At 38.2% G+C, this 14,309-nt stretch overlaps 1 protein-coding gene across 1 annotated transcript; it reads right to left on the bottom strand.

Moving 5' to 3' along the window:
- Positions 1 to 326: 326 nt before the first annotated feature.
- THITE_2107415 (uncharacterized protein) lies at positions 327 to 1,961 on the bottom strand. The gene is made up of 6 exons (XM_003649091.1): positions 1,480 to 1,961; positions 1,362 to 1,401; positions 1,182 to 1,306; positions 862 to 1,057; positions 441 to 747; positions 327 to 377 (listed from the first exon to the last, which is right to left on the bottom strand). The coding sequence occupies exons 1-6, from the start codon at positions 1,746 to 1,748 to the stop codon at positions 346 to 348; spliced, it is 969 nt and encodes a 322-aa protein (XP_003649139.1). The 5' UTR covers positions 1,749 to 1,961; the 3' UTR covers positions 327 to 345.
- Between the last annotated feature and the right edge of the window lie 12,348 nt (positions 1,962 to 14,309).

The following is a 14,309-nucleotide window of genomic DNA, read 5'->3' as shown; positions in this document are numbered from 1 at the left end:
TTTGAGGGCAGTTGCTGAAGCGGATCATAGCCACCGCTGCTCTGATCGAGGCTGTTAGGAGCATACTGGCATGGAGCGACACGATCTTGTTGAGAAAGGGGTCATGTGCGGCGTACAGTACCATGATTCCCGCGACACTTGGGTGCTCGGGTCTGTCGACGAGGCACAGAGTGACCGTAAGACGTGTACATATTTCTTTATCTCTTGCGGTTTTCGTGCCGCCGCGAGGCTGGAACGACTCTAGGTCTATGGTTTCTACAGGTCTAGCAGGGTTGCAGGAATCCAGTTATATCTACAGTTGCATCTGAGAGAGCCTCGATCCAACATCCGGCCGATACCCTGATGCTACTCCTTGGGTTCCAAAAACCGAAGCACGGCTGTCATTCCACCAGTCAGCGCCAGACCTCTACGCCTCGACTAGAGAAGGAGGAATAGCTCACCCTGCCGGAAGGCCTCGGGTTTCTCCGAGATGACCCAGTGGCCCGCCTCGACGTCGACCAGCTCGAACAGGGGGAAGAACTGGCCAATGAGCGGAATCAGCTCGTCCGGCACGTACTTGCTCTGCGTGCCGCGGATGAAGAGCGACGGCTTGGCGAAACGGGCCTCGTTCGGGTCCTTGAAGGGGAAGTCGCCCATGTGGTCGAGCGCCTTGGCCAGGATGTGCAGCGGCACGCGGAACTTCTGCGCCTTGCTGGCCGGGGTCGGGCGGTGCAGGTTGCCGAGAAGGAATTGTCGTATCGTGAGGTCCTGCGTGGGCCCGCCCCTCCGCAGGGGAAGGGACGGGGCGGGCTTGTTAGCATGGTGGTGGTTGGCAATATGATGGGGGAGGTTGCGGTTGGTGTTGAACAAGCTTTCGCTTACCTTTTCGTACGGCTCGAGAATCTTGTCGGCTTCGGCCAGGCGCGTGACGTCGGCCTCGTCGATTTTCTTCATGCCCTGGATGTACCGGGCGAAGTCCGAGGATATACGAGCGTCGACGGGCGCGTTGTCGACGGCGATGAGGTTGGCGACCAAATCAGGCTCCTGAAGGGCAAGGGTCATGGCAGTTTTGGCGCCCCTGTATATCGAGGCGGGACATTATGAGAACTGTCTTTTATTGAGGGGAGATTGAGGGGAGGTTGCTTGGGGGGGAGGGGGGGGAGAAGGGTCAGGGACTGACTTCTGGCATCCGGGGGACCTACATAGAATGTCCGATCAGCGTGGGCTCTTTCAGCCCGTGTTGTCGGATGAAGTTGGCCACGTCGGCCGCCATGGCAGGATAGTCATGCCGCTCATCATGTGGTGACTCGCCGTGGTTGCGAAGGTCCTTTGGCACGGGTGTGAGTGCAGGCCAAGCTGACGAGGAAGCCGATCTTGCTCACCAAAGCATAGACGTGACGGCCCAGGTCGCGAGCGAGGACCCTGTAACGCAGACACGAGTTAGACTCCGGCATACCGTTCAAGTCAAGGGCTTTGTGCAACGGACAGTTGGCCACTCACTTACTTATCGTCCGGTTATTCTTCTTGGAACCAAACAAGCCGTGCATGACAATGAGCGGGGATGTCTGTTTATCAGCCACGGGCTTCGCCGGCTGGTGCAAGTCATATGCTAGCGTAACTGTAGAGATTGGCGATGAGTCCCTCCGGGCGCCGAGGGCAAGGGGTCTCCGCCACACCGGAGCCGGCGCTGCGGTCGGCACCCGGATCCGTCGAGCGCATCCCGAGCACAGCTGCCTGAACGAGAGAACAGAGGATGCCATTCCAATCATTGTTTCCCGTGAAGCAAGTGAGTGCATTGGGTCTTCTGCATGCCAAATCCCTCTACTAGCCTCGAGTCGAGGCCTTCAGGCTAAGAAAGGAAGATTACGACCAAAACGCGCCCAGAGGAAGAAATATTCAAGAGCTTCAATGCCGTGTATTCCGTACACCGTGTGGAGTAAAGCACCGTCCGGCGTCCGGCGCTGAGCCCCCGGTGAAGCGTGAAGCCGCCGAGTAAAAATTCACGATTGATGCACCGTTGCATTTGCTGACTAGCAGGCCTGAGCCACCATTCGCAGCTCGCCCGATGTTTTGCCGAGCGAGATCTCGGCCTCGATAAGTTTAGTCACCGGGCCGTCGCCGCCTCCGAGACGACTGCAAACTGGGCGAGTGGAGGCGGCTTTGCTTTCCTCGGCAGCAACGCCGGCAACCTCTAAGATGAGGCCAGACTAATTACCTTACCTACCTTAGCGCGCCAGGGGGGGGTGGCAAAATGATCTCTGTTATAGTTTCCTAGAGCTAAGATAGTTTTCTAGATTACAATATACTTTATACTATAAAAAAGATCACTACTACTATTGTAAGGCTAAAATAATTATATAATATAAGAATTATTTAGATTAATAATATATTAAACTGTCATAGCACGTGCGCGAACCGCTGTCGAGTAGGAGCTAGCATAGTTCTAAGACGGAGTGAGCACCTAGAACCTAGAAGCTTATATCTATAACGTACAATATAACGTATATGCTCGGAGCCTAGGAACTGTAGCTAAAAGGGTAAGCAGTCGCCCACTAAGGCGAAGGAAGATTCCTAATCCTCTAAGGATTAGCTTCTAATTACAATAGGAGATATACGTAGATAGTGTCGCTTTAAAAACTATAGTTGCTTGTCCTAATCACTATAACTCTCTACTTTAAGGTATCTTATTGATAGTACTCGAAGACTCTTGTTATAAATTCTAATCCTTCTTCCTCTATTAGCTAAGATACTATCTATTTATAGCACTTCGACTTAGATACCTATATCTTTGTCCTATTTATCGCTATTAGTTACTATTAATTTGTCTACAAATCTAGTACAACTTTATAATTTTAAAATAAAGTCTCTTCTTAGCTTTTGCTATCTATCTCCTTTACCTTCTAATGTTCTACTATAGGGAGAGACGCTCTTTATAGGGGACTTACTATAGAGGGTATAGGCCTATATTACTTAGCTTTAGGCTCTAAAGGAGCTTAAAGACTAGGACTAGGAATTGCTTTAGTCGTTAGGAATAGACGAGCCGTCTAATAAATAGAAGAGGAATAATACTAAATTAATTGACGATAGCGAGGACGGAGGGTAGGATCGCTAAGCTATTAAGGTCAAGAATATTATACTATTAGAAGAGAACGTTACCTTTCGAAAACACTAGATTTGGCTTTAAGATCTTTATTAAGCCTTTGAGAGTAACTTTAAATACTTTAAAATAGAAAAGAATTAGATCTTTTTCACTATTGATAAAATAGAGTAAACGCTATATATCTACTAGTATAGCTATTATAATAATTTACTAAAAGAAGAACAAATAGTAGTAAAGTCAATATAGAAAGTCTTTAAGGACTAGACTATTTTATATATTAAGGACCTTGCCAATAGTTAGTTGGAAATTACTAAGGCTATCAACTAAGCAAAGTAATAAGAGGGCTAGAGCCCTTTGAACTTTTATTAATATCTCGATTCTTTAGAGGCCTAGACTAAGTGCTAAGATAATAAAAAATAGGCTCTTTTGTTCTACTCTAAGTTGTTATTATAAATTTAGTTATATATTGACTAATATTTCTTTGAAAAACCTAAGACCTATAAGGCTATAGTTTAGCTAGTAACCTAGATTTAGAACGTTAAATAGCGTAATATTCGCTAGAGACCTTCGAAAGTCGATCAAGGATCTAGGTAGCTCTCCGATTATAGATAGCGAGGTCGAGGGTAATCTACGTATTAGGATCGTTATAGTCGGCCTTGCTCTAACAATATAATAGGAAAGGAAAAGTAGAGCTATAACGATAAAGAGGCGAAGGATAGGAGTAACAATTCCTTTATCTATTAAATTTATAGTAAGATAGGTCACTTCTCCTACGACTACCCTAAGAAGCCTAAAGGTATAGGTAAGGTTAAAGGTATAAAACGTTAAAGCTATAGAGGTATTTGTTACGCTCTAAGAACTAAGTATAAAATGAGCCCTAGTTATTTGTAAGAAAATAGTAAAAAGGAGGGAAAAGCTTGTACCTAGTAGTAGACTCTAATACTACTAGTGTACTTTTCCTATATAAGGACTGAGTTATAGAATGCTTCTAAGCTACTATTATCTTATATACTAAGAAACTCTAGGAGATTATAGTGGATTTAGACACTTATATTGAGATTAATATAGTTAGCCTTAAGTTTATAAAGCAGTATTATCTTCCTATAATAAAGCCCTCTTTACTATAGACTTATATAGTAGACGCTTAGATGTCCTAGTTATATAGAGTGTTCTTTATACCCTTAGAGCTATTAGATAGAAAAGGTGTAATATAGAGGCTTAACGTCTCTTATATAGCTATTGACTGCCCTTTGATTAAAGGAGGGTTAGCTATTATTCTAGAGATACCTATAATAGTAGAAGAATATATCTTACTATTTCTAGTAGCTAAAGAATAGTAGTTTATATTTAAGACTACTAAAGTTCGTTTTAAACGTCTAAAGCGGTTTACTAAAACGTTGTACTAAAAACCTTATATTTATACTCTATTTATATACTCCGATGTACTATAAGCTTTGTTCCCTAAGGAGGAGGAGGATAAAGAGACGTAGACGAAACTGTTCCGAGGTAAGGATGAAATCTCTAAGGAGCTCTAAGACTTTGCTAACGTATTAGACCCTATTAAGGCTAATATTCTACTACTATATTATAAGACTGATTATACTATCGAGCTATTACTAGATATAATACTACTAATAGAGCCTATTTACCTATTAGCTTAAAAGGAGTTAGATATCTTTAAGGAATACCTTTGTAAAAACTTAGCGAAAGAGCGTATCTAAGAATCTTAGAGCCTAGCTACGAGTCTAGTTTTGTTTATACCTAAGAAGGATAGTACCCTCCAACTCTATATCGATTATCGAGGGCTTAATAAAATTATAAGAAAGAACCGCTACCTATTGCCCTTGATCTTAGAGATCTTAGACTATATAATTAGTACTAAGTACTTTAGTAAATTAAATATTAAAGAGGCCTACTACCGAATCTATATTAAAGAGGAGGACGAATAAAAGATAGCCTTTTATACCTAATATAGCCTATTCGAATATTTGATTATACCCTTTAGGTTAACCAATGCCCTAGTAACCTTCTAAAGTTATATCTATTAAACATTAAGGCGACTCGTAGACGATTTCTATATAGCTTTCCTTAATGACGTCCTAATCTTTTTAAAGGACTATAACACTTATACTTTCTATATTTAGTAAGTCCTTAAGAAGCTATAAGCTATATAGTTATACTATAAGTTGAATAAATATTAGTTTTACTAACGTAAGGTCGAGTTCTTTAGATACCTAGTAACTTCTAAAGGAATTACTATAGATTCAACCTAAGTTCAAACTATTTAGGAATAGCTAGAGCCTACTATTTATTAGGATATTTAAATCTTCTTTAGGTTTTATAATTTTTATTAGTAGTTCATCTCCTATTATTTGGAATTAGCACTACCTTTGACTACTCTCCTAAAAGGACTAGAAAAGGAGAAGAAACTAAGATCCCTCTAATTTACTAGCGAAGAACGAATAGCTTTTAAGCAATTTAAACGAGCTTTTATAGAAACGTTAATATTATACTACTATAACCTATAGAGGAAGGTAACTATCGAGACTAATATCTTCGACTTCGCTATAGGAGTAGTCCTATCTTAAGAAGAAGATAATAGGACGAGACGACCTATAGCTTTTTAGTCAACTAAGTTCTCTAGATTGCTTAAAAATTATAGAATACCTAATAAGGAAATAATAGTAATTATCAAGGCCTTTAAGCATTAGCGCTATTACATTGAAGGGAGTAACTTTTTAGTTATCGTCCTCTCTAACTACAATAATCTATAGAGCTTTATAAAGTAGATACACCTAAATAGACGCTAAGCTAGGTAGTATATATACCTTATAGGGTATAATTTTATTATTAAATACTAGGTAGGTAAGTGAAACCTAGCCAATAGGCTATCGAAGAGACCTAACTATAAAGAAGGGTTGGCTTTAGAATATATAGTATAGTTGCTAACTCTATAGAATAAGATAGTTGGACTCTAGTAAATGTTCGTTGAAGAGAGGCTTCTATATATTTAATCTATTATATAGATAGGTATAGGATACTAGATATTTAATAGTATAGAGAGCCAACTATATATTAGCCCTGAAATAGCTATAAAACGTTAGATAGTTACTACTTAGCTAATAAAGTAGGGCATTTAAGAGCCTCTTAGTATAGACGAACTCAAAGAATTGCTTAATTAGGAGCAAATTGTACTTAGAAAGGTCGTAGCTATTTATATATAAAGCGAAGCCCTATATAACTTAGTACTTTCTAAAATAATAAGAGAGTTAATCTTAGAGTTATAAAACTTAGATCTAGTGACGTAAAGAATTAAAGACTATTTGTAGACTCTATAGCGAAGAACTAACGTTACCTCTAAATAGAAGTTAAGACTTAATAACGAGCTATTATATTAAGCTAAGCTTTATATCTTTACTAAAGAGGCTATAAAGTAAGAGCTCCTTAGGCGACACTATAATGATCCTTTAGTAGGACACTTCGATTATAACTGAACTAAGAAGTTAATATAATAGAAGTACTATTAGCTAGGTATCGATAGAGAAGTAAATAAATATTATAACACCTACCTAGTATATTAGTACTAGAAACTATTAAGATATCGACCTTATAGCAACCTTTAATCGCTATCGATACTAATATGACTTTAGAGTAAGATCACTATATATTTTATTATAGGTTTTTCTATAGTAGAACAACTAGATAATGAAAAGGATATAATCCTAGTTATAGTCGACTAGTATACGAAAATAAGTCGATTCTTCTCTATCTCAACCTCTATTTGTAGCTAAGAGTTAATAGAACTTCTCTATTGAGAAATTGAGCTTAAGTACAAAGTACCTTATAGATACTTTAATAATCGAAGCTTAATCTTTACCTCCTAATTCTAGAGCGACCTTTACTATTTGAACTAAATAAACTATAGACTTTTAATAGCATTTTATCTTTAAACTAATAGCTAGATCGAACAAATAAACTAAACCCTTATCTAATATCTCTAATATTTCGTCTCTTTAAATCCTATTACTTAGGCAATATTCCTCTTTAAAGCTAAATTCGCTTATAACAATTCCGTTAATGCAACTATTAGCATTACCCCTTTTCAAATATTTATAGGTTACAACCCTATAATTTCCTACTATATTAAGGACGATACTCGATAGAGAAAGGTATTATACTCTAATGTAGTAGAACGGATTAAGAAGCTTAAGGAGTTGCGTCGATAGCTAGAACAACATTAGGTCGACGTTATAGCGAATTAGAAACGGTACTATAACGAAAAATATAAGCCAATAGAGTTCTAGAAGGGATCTCTAATTAAGTTGTCTACTTAGAATCTGAAACTTAAGACTAGTAAGAAGCTAAAGCCCTAGTTTATTAGGCTATTCTAAGTATTAGACTAAGTAGAATCGCTAGCGTATTAGTTGGCCCTACTATATAAGTATATAAAGCTATATAATATATTTCTAGTAGCTTTGTTAGAGCCTTAGTATATATAAACTGTAGTTAAAGAAACCTAGATGCTAATGCTAGACCTAGAGGATAATAAAGAATAGAAAGTCGAAGAAGTATAAGCTAAATAGTAAATCGAAGGCGAAACATTCTTTTAGATAAAGTAGGTAGGTTAGCTATTAGAGTATAACTAGTAGGTCTACAAAGATAATATAGCGAACGTATAGTAGTTAATCTACTAGTTTCAACGAATATATAAAGTCACTATTAAAAGGAAACAGAGGGAGGACACTTAAAGTACATTGAATAGTATATAATATAGCGATATTAAGCTAGTTCAGTTGTAGCTAAAGGCTAGTATATATGAACTAAAGTATATAGTTATATATAGACAAAACGGCTAGACCCCTTCTTTAAAACCCTAATTAAACTATAAAAGAATACTAGGTTAGCAACTTATAGAGTAGGTAAACCTACTCTATTAGGTCTAAAGTATTTTTATAATCGCCGATTTTATTAGCGAATATTAGGATTAACTCCTTAGTAAAATTGTATTTTGCTTATATCTAGGCAAAATAGCCTATATCATTAGGACGAAGGTGGCAAGCCCTCTTTAAGTCCTATACTTCTAGCTTACATTAGTACTAAATCGCTATCAATATTCCTAGCAACTAATCTAAGGGATAGATAGGAGCGACCTACTACCAACAAAGATATATTATCTAGGTGCTTAGGCTATAGAAAGAGGGAAACGTTAAGTTCTATATACTTGACAACTATAGCTTTAAAGGCTAGTTGCTAGTCGGTTATAAAGCGCTTGTTCAATGTAATGCCGTAGATATAGCGGTATACCTTGTCTACAATATAGAAAGTGTCGACCAACTTCTTCGATAAGTATACGATACTATAGTAAATATCATCTAAAAGAGTATACTCTTCGTCGTCCTTCTAACTGCTAAAGAACTCTTAATCAAATAAAATTTAACTCTCTTTAGCTTTATAGAGGAGTTGTACAATATATAAACTAATCATTAGATTAGTTAAATCTCTAGACATTGTACTAATAGCCTAATTAGGTGTTATGCCCTGGAACCACCCTAACCCGCGAGACCCGCCCCAGCACCTAGCATAGCCCTTAGAACGCGCCTCGGCACCTGGCACAACCCTTGGCCCGACCGCCTCGCCCTACATCCGGCACCCGGCATAGCCTAGCCAACTATAGGGCACTACGTAGGTCATCTGTGTACGCCACTAGGGCGTACGTCAGTAGCTTAGATTATACGAGCCACCTAGAGGAGCGATCGGAGGGGTATAGAGCTAAGCGAAGTACAAGGCATCAGGCTAAGCAAGTATAGGGAACTGAGACATTGGGTCGGCAACAAAGTAGATTAAGCGTACTTAGAGAGTTATATAGGCGCTATAGGATAGCCTAGGAAAAGATCTACGAGTTTAGGAATAGAGGCTAGCCGATATAGAGGAAAATCAAAGGCTAGGATAGGAGAGATAAGGAGGATAGAACCTATAGGCAATAAGAGAAGCTAGCGTTCAATGCAACTACCTATATCCCCCCCTATTTATAGCTACTCTATAGCGTATACTCTACTTATACCTTGCTTATACTCTGTTACTTCAATGTATACCCCTTTCCTTCTAGGAGCCTCTACTCCTAATAAGTTGAACGCTCTTATCCTACCCTAGGGAGTTGAACTAGCGGAGACGAGCTATAGCCTAGACCTATACCTATACTATACTTAAGTAGAGCCCTATACCCTTATAATCTTAGGCACTTTCTACTGATCTAACCTCTTTATATACCCTCTCTATACTATCTATACCTAACGCTACTATAGGCGAGAGCTCTTAGTACGCCTAGATTGATCTAAACAGCTCCTATATAGCGCCTATCGACCCTCTACTCTTTACCTAGGAGTATGATCTTACTAAGGAAGAGCGCCGTCTAAACGCTAAGATCGCTTTTAAGTACTATCGTCAAGCTATTCTCCAACTACGAGCTTAGTATATATAGCTTCTACGCTAGAATGCCTAGCTTATATATATTGCTAAGGGCGCTACCTCTTTGAATTTTAACCCTTTTGCTACCTAGGCCACTAATACTACTATACTAGCTATATCTATTGCTATATCTATATTTATATCTGCTCCTATACCTGCTTCTACGCCTATTGCTATACCTAAAGCTACGCCTATAGCTACTACGCCTATACCTATACCTATAGCTATACCTATAGCTATACCTATCGCTATTGATACTACTTCGCCTATTGCTAATCCTAAGTTTAACGCTCTTATTACGTCTTTACTAATCTTTCCTAGCGTTGTAGAAGCTCCCCTCTAGCGTACTACTAGCTTAAACTACCCTATATATAGTAGCAAAGATACTTCTTTGCTTTAGGCCTTCTTATATAACTATTGTACCAACTTCTAGCTTATAGGCTATTCGCTTAATAGTAGTAACTATATTGTATATATAGCAAGTTGCCTCTAAGGCCTACCTAAGAACACTTAGGTAAAGTATATCTAAGAATAGAAGGCTAATCCCAACTTCCCTCTTTTAGCTATTACCTAAGGCAAGTTTGTTATATTCCTTTAAAATGAACTATCTAATCCCAATTTATACGCCTTTAGTATAGCTATAGAGCTTAAACGCCTTATATAATACGAAGACGAGACTATCCTAGAGTTCGTTAAACAGTTTATTAGTATAATCGCTAATATACTTTCGAAGTAGGATAAACCTACCTATATAGTTACCCTCTTACTAAAGTTCCGCCTAGAAATTAGCTTTATCCTCAACTACTCCTCCTAGTTATCTACTACGTTCTAGCAGCTTATAAGCTTCGCCTACTATATCGAGTATAGTTAATATATTGCTAGCACCTCTCGCTATCGCCCTCGCTTATTAAATAACGTCTTTATAGCTCTATAGCCGCCACGCCCTATTAATGTCCTGCCTACGCCTTTCTAGTGCTTTGTTTAATGCTTTATCTATAGTAAAGAGGGCTATCGCTATATCAACTGCCCTAAAAACCACCTTTATACCTAGCCTGCCCTATCTCCTACCTCGCTTGCTTAGCCTGTTCCATCTATAGCTACGCCTACCTAGCTCCCTCCTATATAGCCTATACCCTAGCAACCCGCCTTAGATGCTACTATAGTACTTGCTACTATACCTAAGTTGTACCTAGTTTACTATACTTACAACGAAGTTAGCTATATCTCTATATTCTACTCTAAGGCTATCTACTATCGTTATAAGTATATAGGCTATACCGCTATTTGTTGCTTAGAGCTATTAAATCCGAACAACTAGAACAACTTGAACTTTACTCTACTTAGGTGTGACTATAGCGCTAACGTCGCTTAGGAACTTAGGGAGCCTAGGTCGTCTTAGATCGAGAGCACTGTCCTTATACGCTTAGATAAAAATTAGAAGCCTATAATAGCAATGCTAGATACTAGGTTAGATTATAATATAATTAGTTGTAGCTTTCTAGCTAAATATTTGTAGTTGACTAAGTTTATTTAGTGCTCTAGATTTATCGCTATTGGCAATATACTTATTCTAATATATAGTGTGTACCCCCTATATATTCGTATTACTAACTACCTTAGATACTCCTAGACCTGTTTACTACACTTTATAGTCGTAGATATCGAGCTATTTATAATCCTCTTAGGCTAAATTTAGATAGAGATAGCTAAGCTATTCTTTAACTACTATAAGAAGACTTAGACTTACTTAAATTTAAAGTACCACTTTGGCTTATAAGTTGAGCCTAAATAGGATTAGAGCAATAATGCTTTCCTTATTGCTATGCTTATATTAGTCACCGACCTAGCTAAACTACTTAGCCTAGCCAACCTAGACGACCTAGCTAAAGAAGACTTGTCTACCATTAGCTTGTAACCTGCTACTTCTAAGCTCCTAGAAGTATATAAGGCCTACTAAGACCTCTTCTTTACTATAGATCGACCTCCCTTGCCTCGCTATATTACGTTCGAACACTGTATCGATCTCGAAGACAGTACGACTACGCTATAGGGGCCGATCTACCCTTTTAGCGAAAAGGAATTGGAAACCCTACGCAAGTGGCTTATAGAGGCTCTAGAGAAGCAGTGGATCCGACCTTTTACTAGTCCTATAGGCACGCTTATTCTATTTGTTCTAAAGAAGGGAGGCGAATTGCGCCTCGTTGTCGACTATTATATGCTCAATTATATTACCTATAAGAACTATGCTCTTATTCCTCTGATTGATAAGATCTTTGATCGCCTATCTTCTACGAAGATCTATACTAAGCTCGATTTAAAGGATATATACTATTGGATTCAGCTATATAAGGGCGATAAGTAGAAGATCGCCTTTCGTATACGATATAGCTACTTTGAGTTTATTGTAATGCTAATAGGCTTAGCTAACGTACTTGCAACCTTCTAGACTTATATTAACTATACTCTCTCTAGCCTTATTGACGTTACCTATATTGTATATTTAGATAATATACTGATCTTTAGTAACGACGAAGCTAAGTACAAGTGGTATATATATAAAGTTTTAGAATAGTTATAAAAAGCCGACCTCTATATCAACCTCCCTAAGTGCTAGTTCTATATATATAAAGTCGAATTCCTTAGGTTCATTGTCACCTTAGAGGGCATTAAGATAGAACTATCGTATATTGAAGCCATTGTATAGTAGCTACTACTTTATAGCGCTTATAATATCTAGGTGTTCCTTAGGTTTACTAGCTTCTACTATAGGTTTATCTACAACTACTTAAAGATCTATACCCCTTTGACTAACCTACTCTAAGGCAATCGTACCTTCGAGATAACCTAGGATATAATCGATACGTTCTATAAGCTATAGTATAGATTCTAGGAAGTGCCTATCCTACGTTATTTCGATCCTAGCCTTCTAACCTATATTGAGGCAAATACTTCGAAGTTCGCTATCGGCGTAGTCTTCTCCCAACTGTTCAAGGGCCAATGGCACCCTATTGCGTTCTACTCCTATAAACTTAGCCCTAAAGAAATGTGCTATAGCACTAGTGATAGAGAGCTACTTACGCTTATCGACGCCTTTTAGGCCTAGCGGCATTACCTCCTATACTTATAGACTACTGTTATCGCCTTCACTAACTACCTAAACCTCAAGTATATAAAAACGAAGAAGTAGCCTTCTATATAGCAGCTACGCTAGAGCGATAAGCTTATAGAATTTAACTTCGTTATTAAGTATTGCCCTAGCCTATAGAACTCTACTAATAGACTGTCACACACAACTGTGGCAAGGGCACCTATAACTATACCGCGGCCAGGGGTGACGAGCGTTCCTTTAAAAAGGGAACCTTACCTAGAACCCCTTCGTAGGAAGACAGACTATATCAATATACTTTTGTAATATATACTAGTGTTCAAGAGTACTGCCTTATTAGCTAACGAGGCTAAGAGGTATTGATCTTTCTCACCTTTATACGTTTACCGCTAGATGGTCACTAAGCGCTATTAGCGTATAATAAGTGGTGCCTACTAATGATTTAAACCTATTCGCTTCTTATTGAGGGGAGCTAAGTTCGGATTAGGAGACATTATAAGTTACGCTTAGTAAGTTGTATAGAGCAACGTCTAAGGTAGATAATACTCCTTTTTAAAGGAGTAAGCTTTAGGAAACGTATTATATAATAAACTAGTTTACTTTGCTAATATTGTTAACCTAACCCTAGGCACCTTTAAGGCGTTAGAAACTAGATGAAGTTAAGCTTTATAAACGTAAACGTTTATAGGGATATACAATAGACACTTAAGTTTATTAAAGACTTTAGAGTCATCTACAACGTTTAGTAGATTACTAGTATTAGCTTATAGAAACTTAAGTACCTAGAAGCTATAGTATCTCTTAAAATAGTACTAGAAAGAGACGATTATATATAACGATATACTTAAGAACTATATATCTTAGAGTATCCTCCCTCTTAGATACTTAACAACTATATTCTATATATCTATCTTATATCTATTAGGTATAAAGTCTAAGTAGCTATTAGCAAGAACCTTATCCTAGACCCTAGGATCGAAGACGCCGCCTTAGAGACTGAGGACTTAACCTAAGAAACGCTAGAGACCTTAGTATTAAAGAGTCGAGGACCTTTAGAGACCTTGAAGCCTTAGGGGACTAGCGATTAGCAACTAGGACTAGCTATATTGCTAGAAACATTAGTAAGAACTAGATATAATTCGACTAAGAACTAGCTAGTAACTCTATTAAGCTTAACCTTCTAGGAGCAACTAGAGCTCTAAGATACGTTAACTATTTCTCAACGAGGATATAAAACCTATACCGTTAGTAGCTATAATCTTAGTAGATATTACTAAAGACTACTAAAAGGATTATAGGATCTACTACCTTAGAACTAATAACCTAAAGAGGAAGACCTATTATCTTCGATAGCTTAGCTAATTAGCGCCTTCGACTAGGTTCCCTAGCTACTACTATAGACGCCTAGCCAACTATCCTAGTACTTATCTAAGCTTCCTAGACTAGGTATAGTTATCTAGAACTCTAGAACAGAATATATAGACAGTTCGATCGATTCTAATGTCTCTTTACTATTCTAAGAGATACTAAGCCTACTATATAGCTAAGTAGCTAGACCCTTTAAATAAGGAGCTAGACCCTTTAGACAAGTAGCTAGAGCTATAGATATCTAGGCCGCTTTTGCTATATAGGACTTTCTTACCTAGATAGCTAGAATGA

This window comes from Thermothielavioides terrestris, chromosome 1 (assembly GCF_000226115.1).
Source record: "Thermothielavioides terrestris NRRL 8126 chromosome 1, complete sequence".
Classification (NCBI taxonomy): Eukaryota; Fungi; Ascomycota; class Sordariomycetes; order Sordariales; family Chaetomiaceae; genus Thermothielavioides; species Thermothielavioides terrestris.
This window is presented reverse-complemented; position numbering and strand designations above follow the sequence as displayed.

What these genes read in the sequence shown, in the direction of transcription:
- THITE_2107415 (XM_003649091.1), bottom strand. Translation starts at nt 1,748, where the DNA reads ATGATTGGAATGGCATCCTCTGTTCTCTCGTTCAGGCAGCTGTGCTCG. An exon ending in GCCGTCACGTCTATGCTTTG is followed by an intron (nt 1,307 to 1,361) that starts GTGAGCAAGATC and finishes CCCGTGCCAAAG; the next exon opens with GACCTTCGCAACCACGGCGA. An exon ending in TTCTCGAGCCGTACGAAAAG is followed by an intron (nt 748 to 861) that starts GTAAGCGAAAGC and finishes GGGCCCACGCAG; the next exon opens with GACCTCACGATACGACAATT.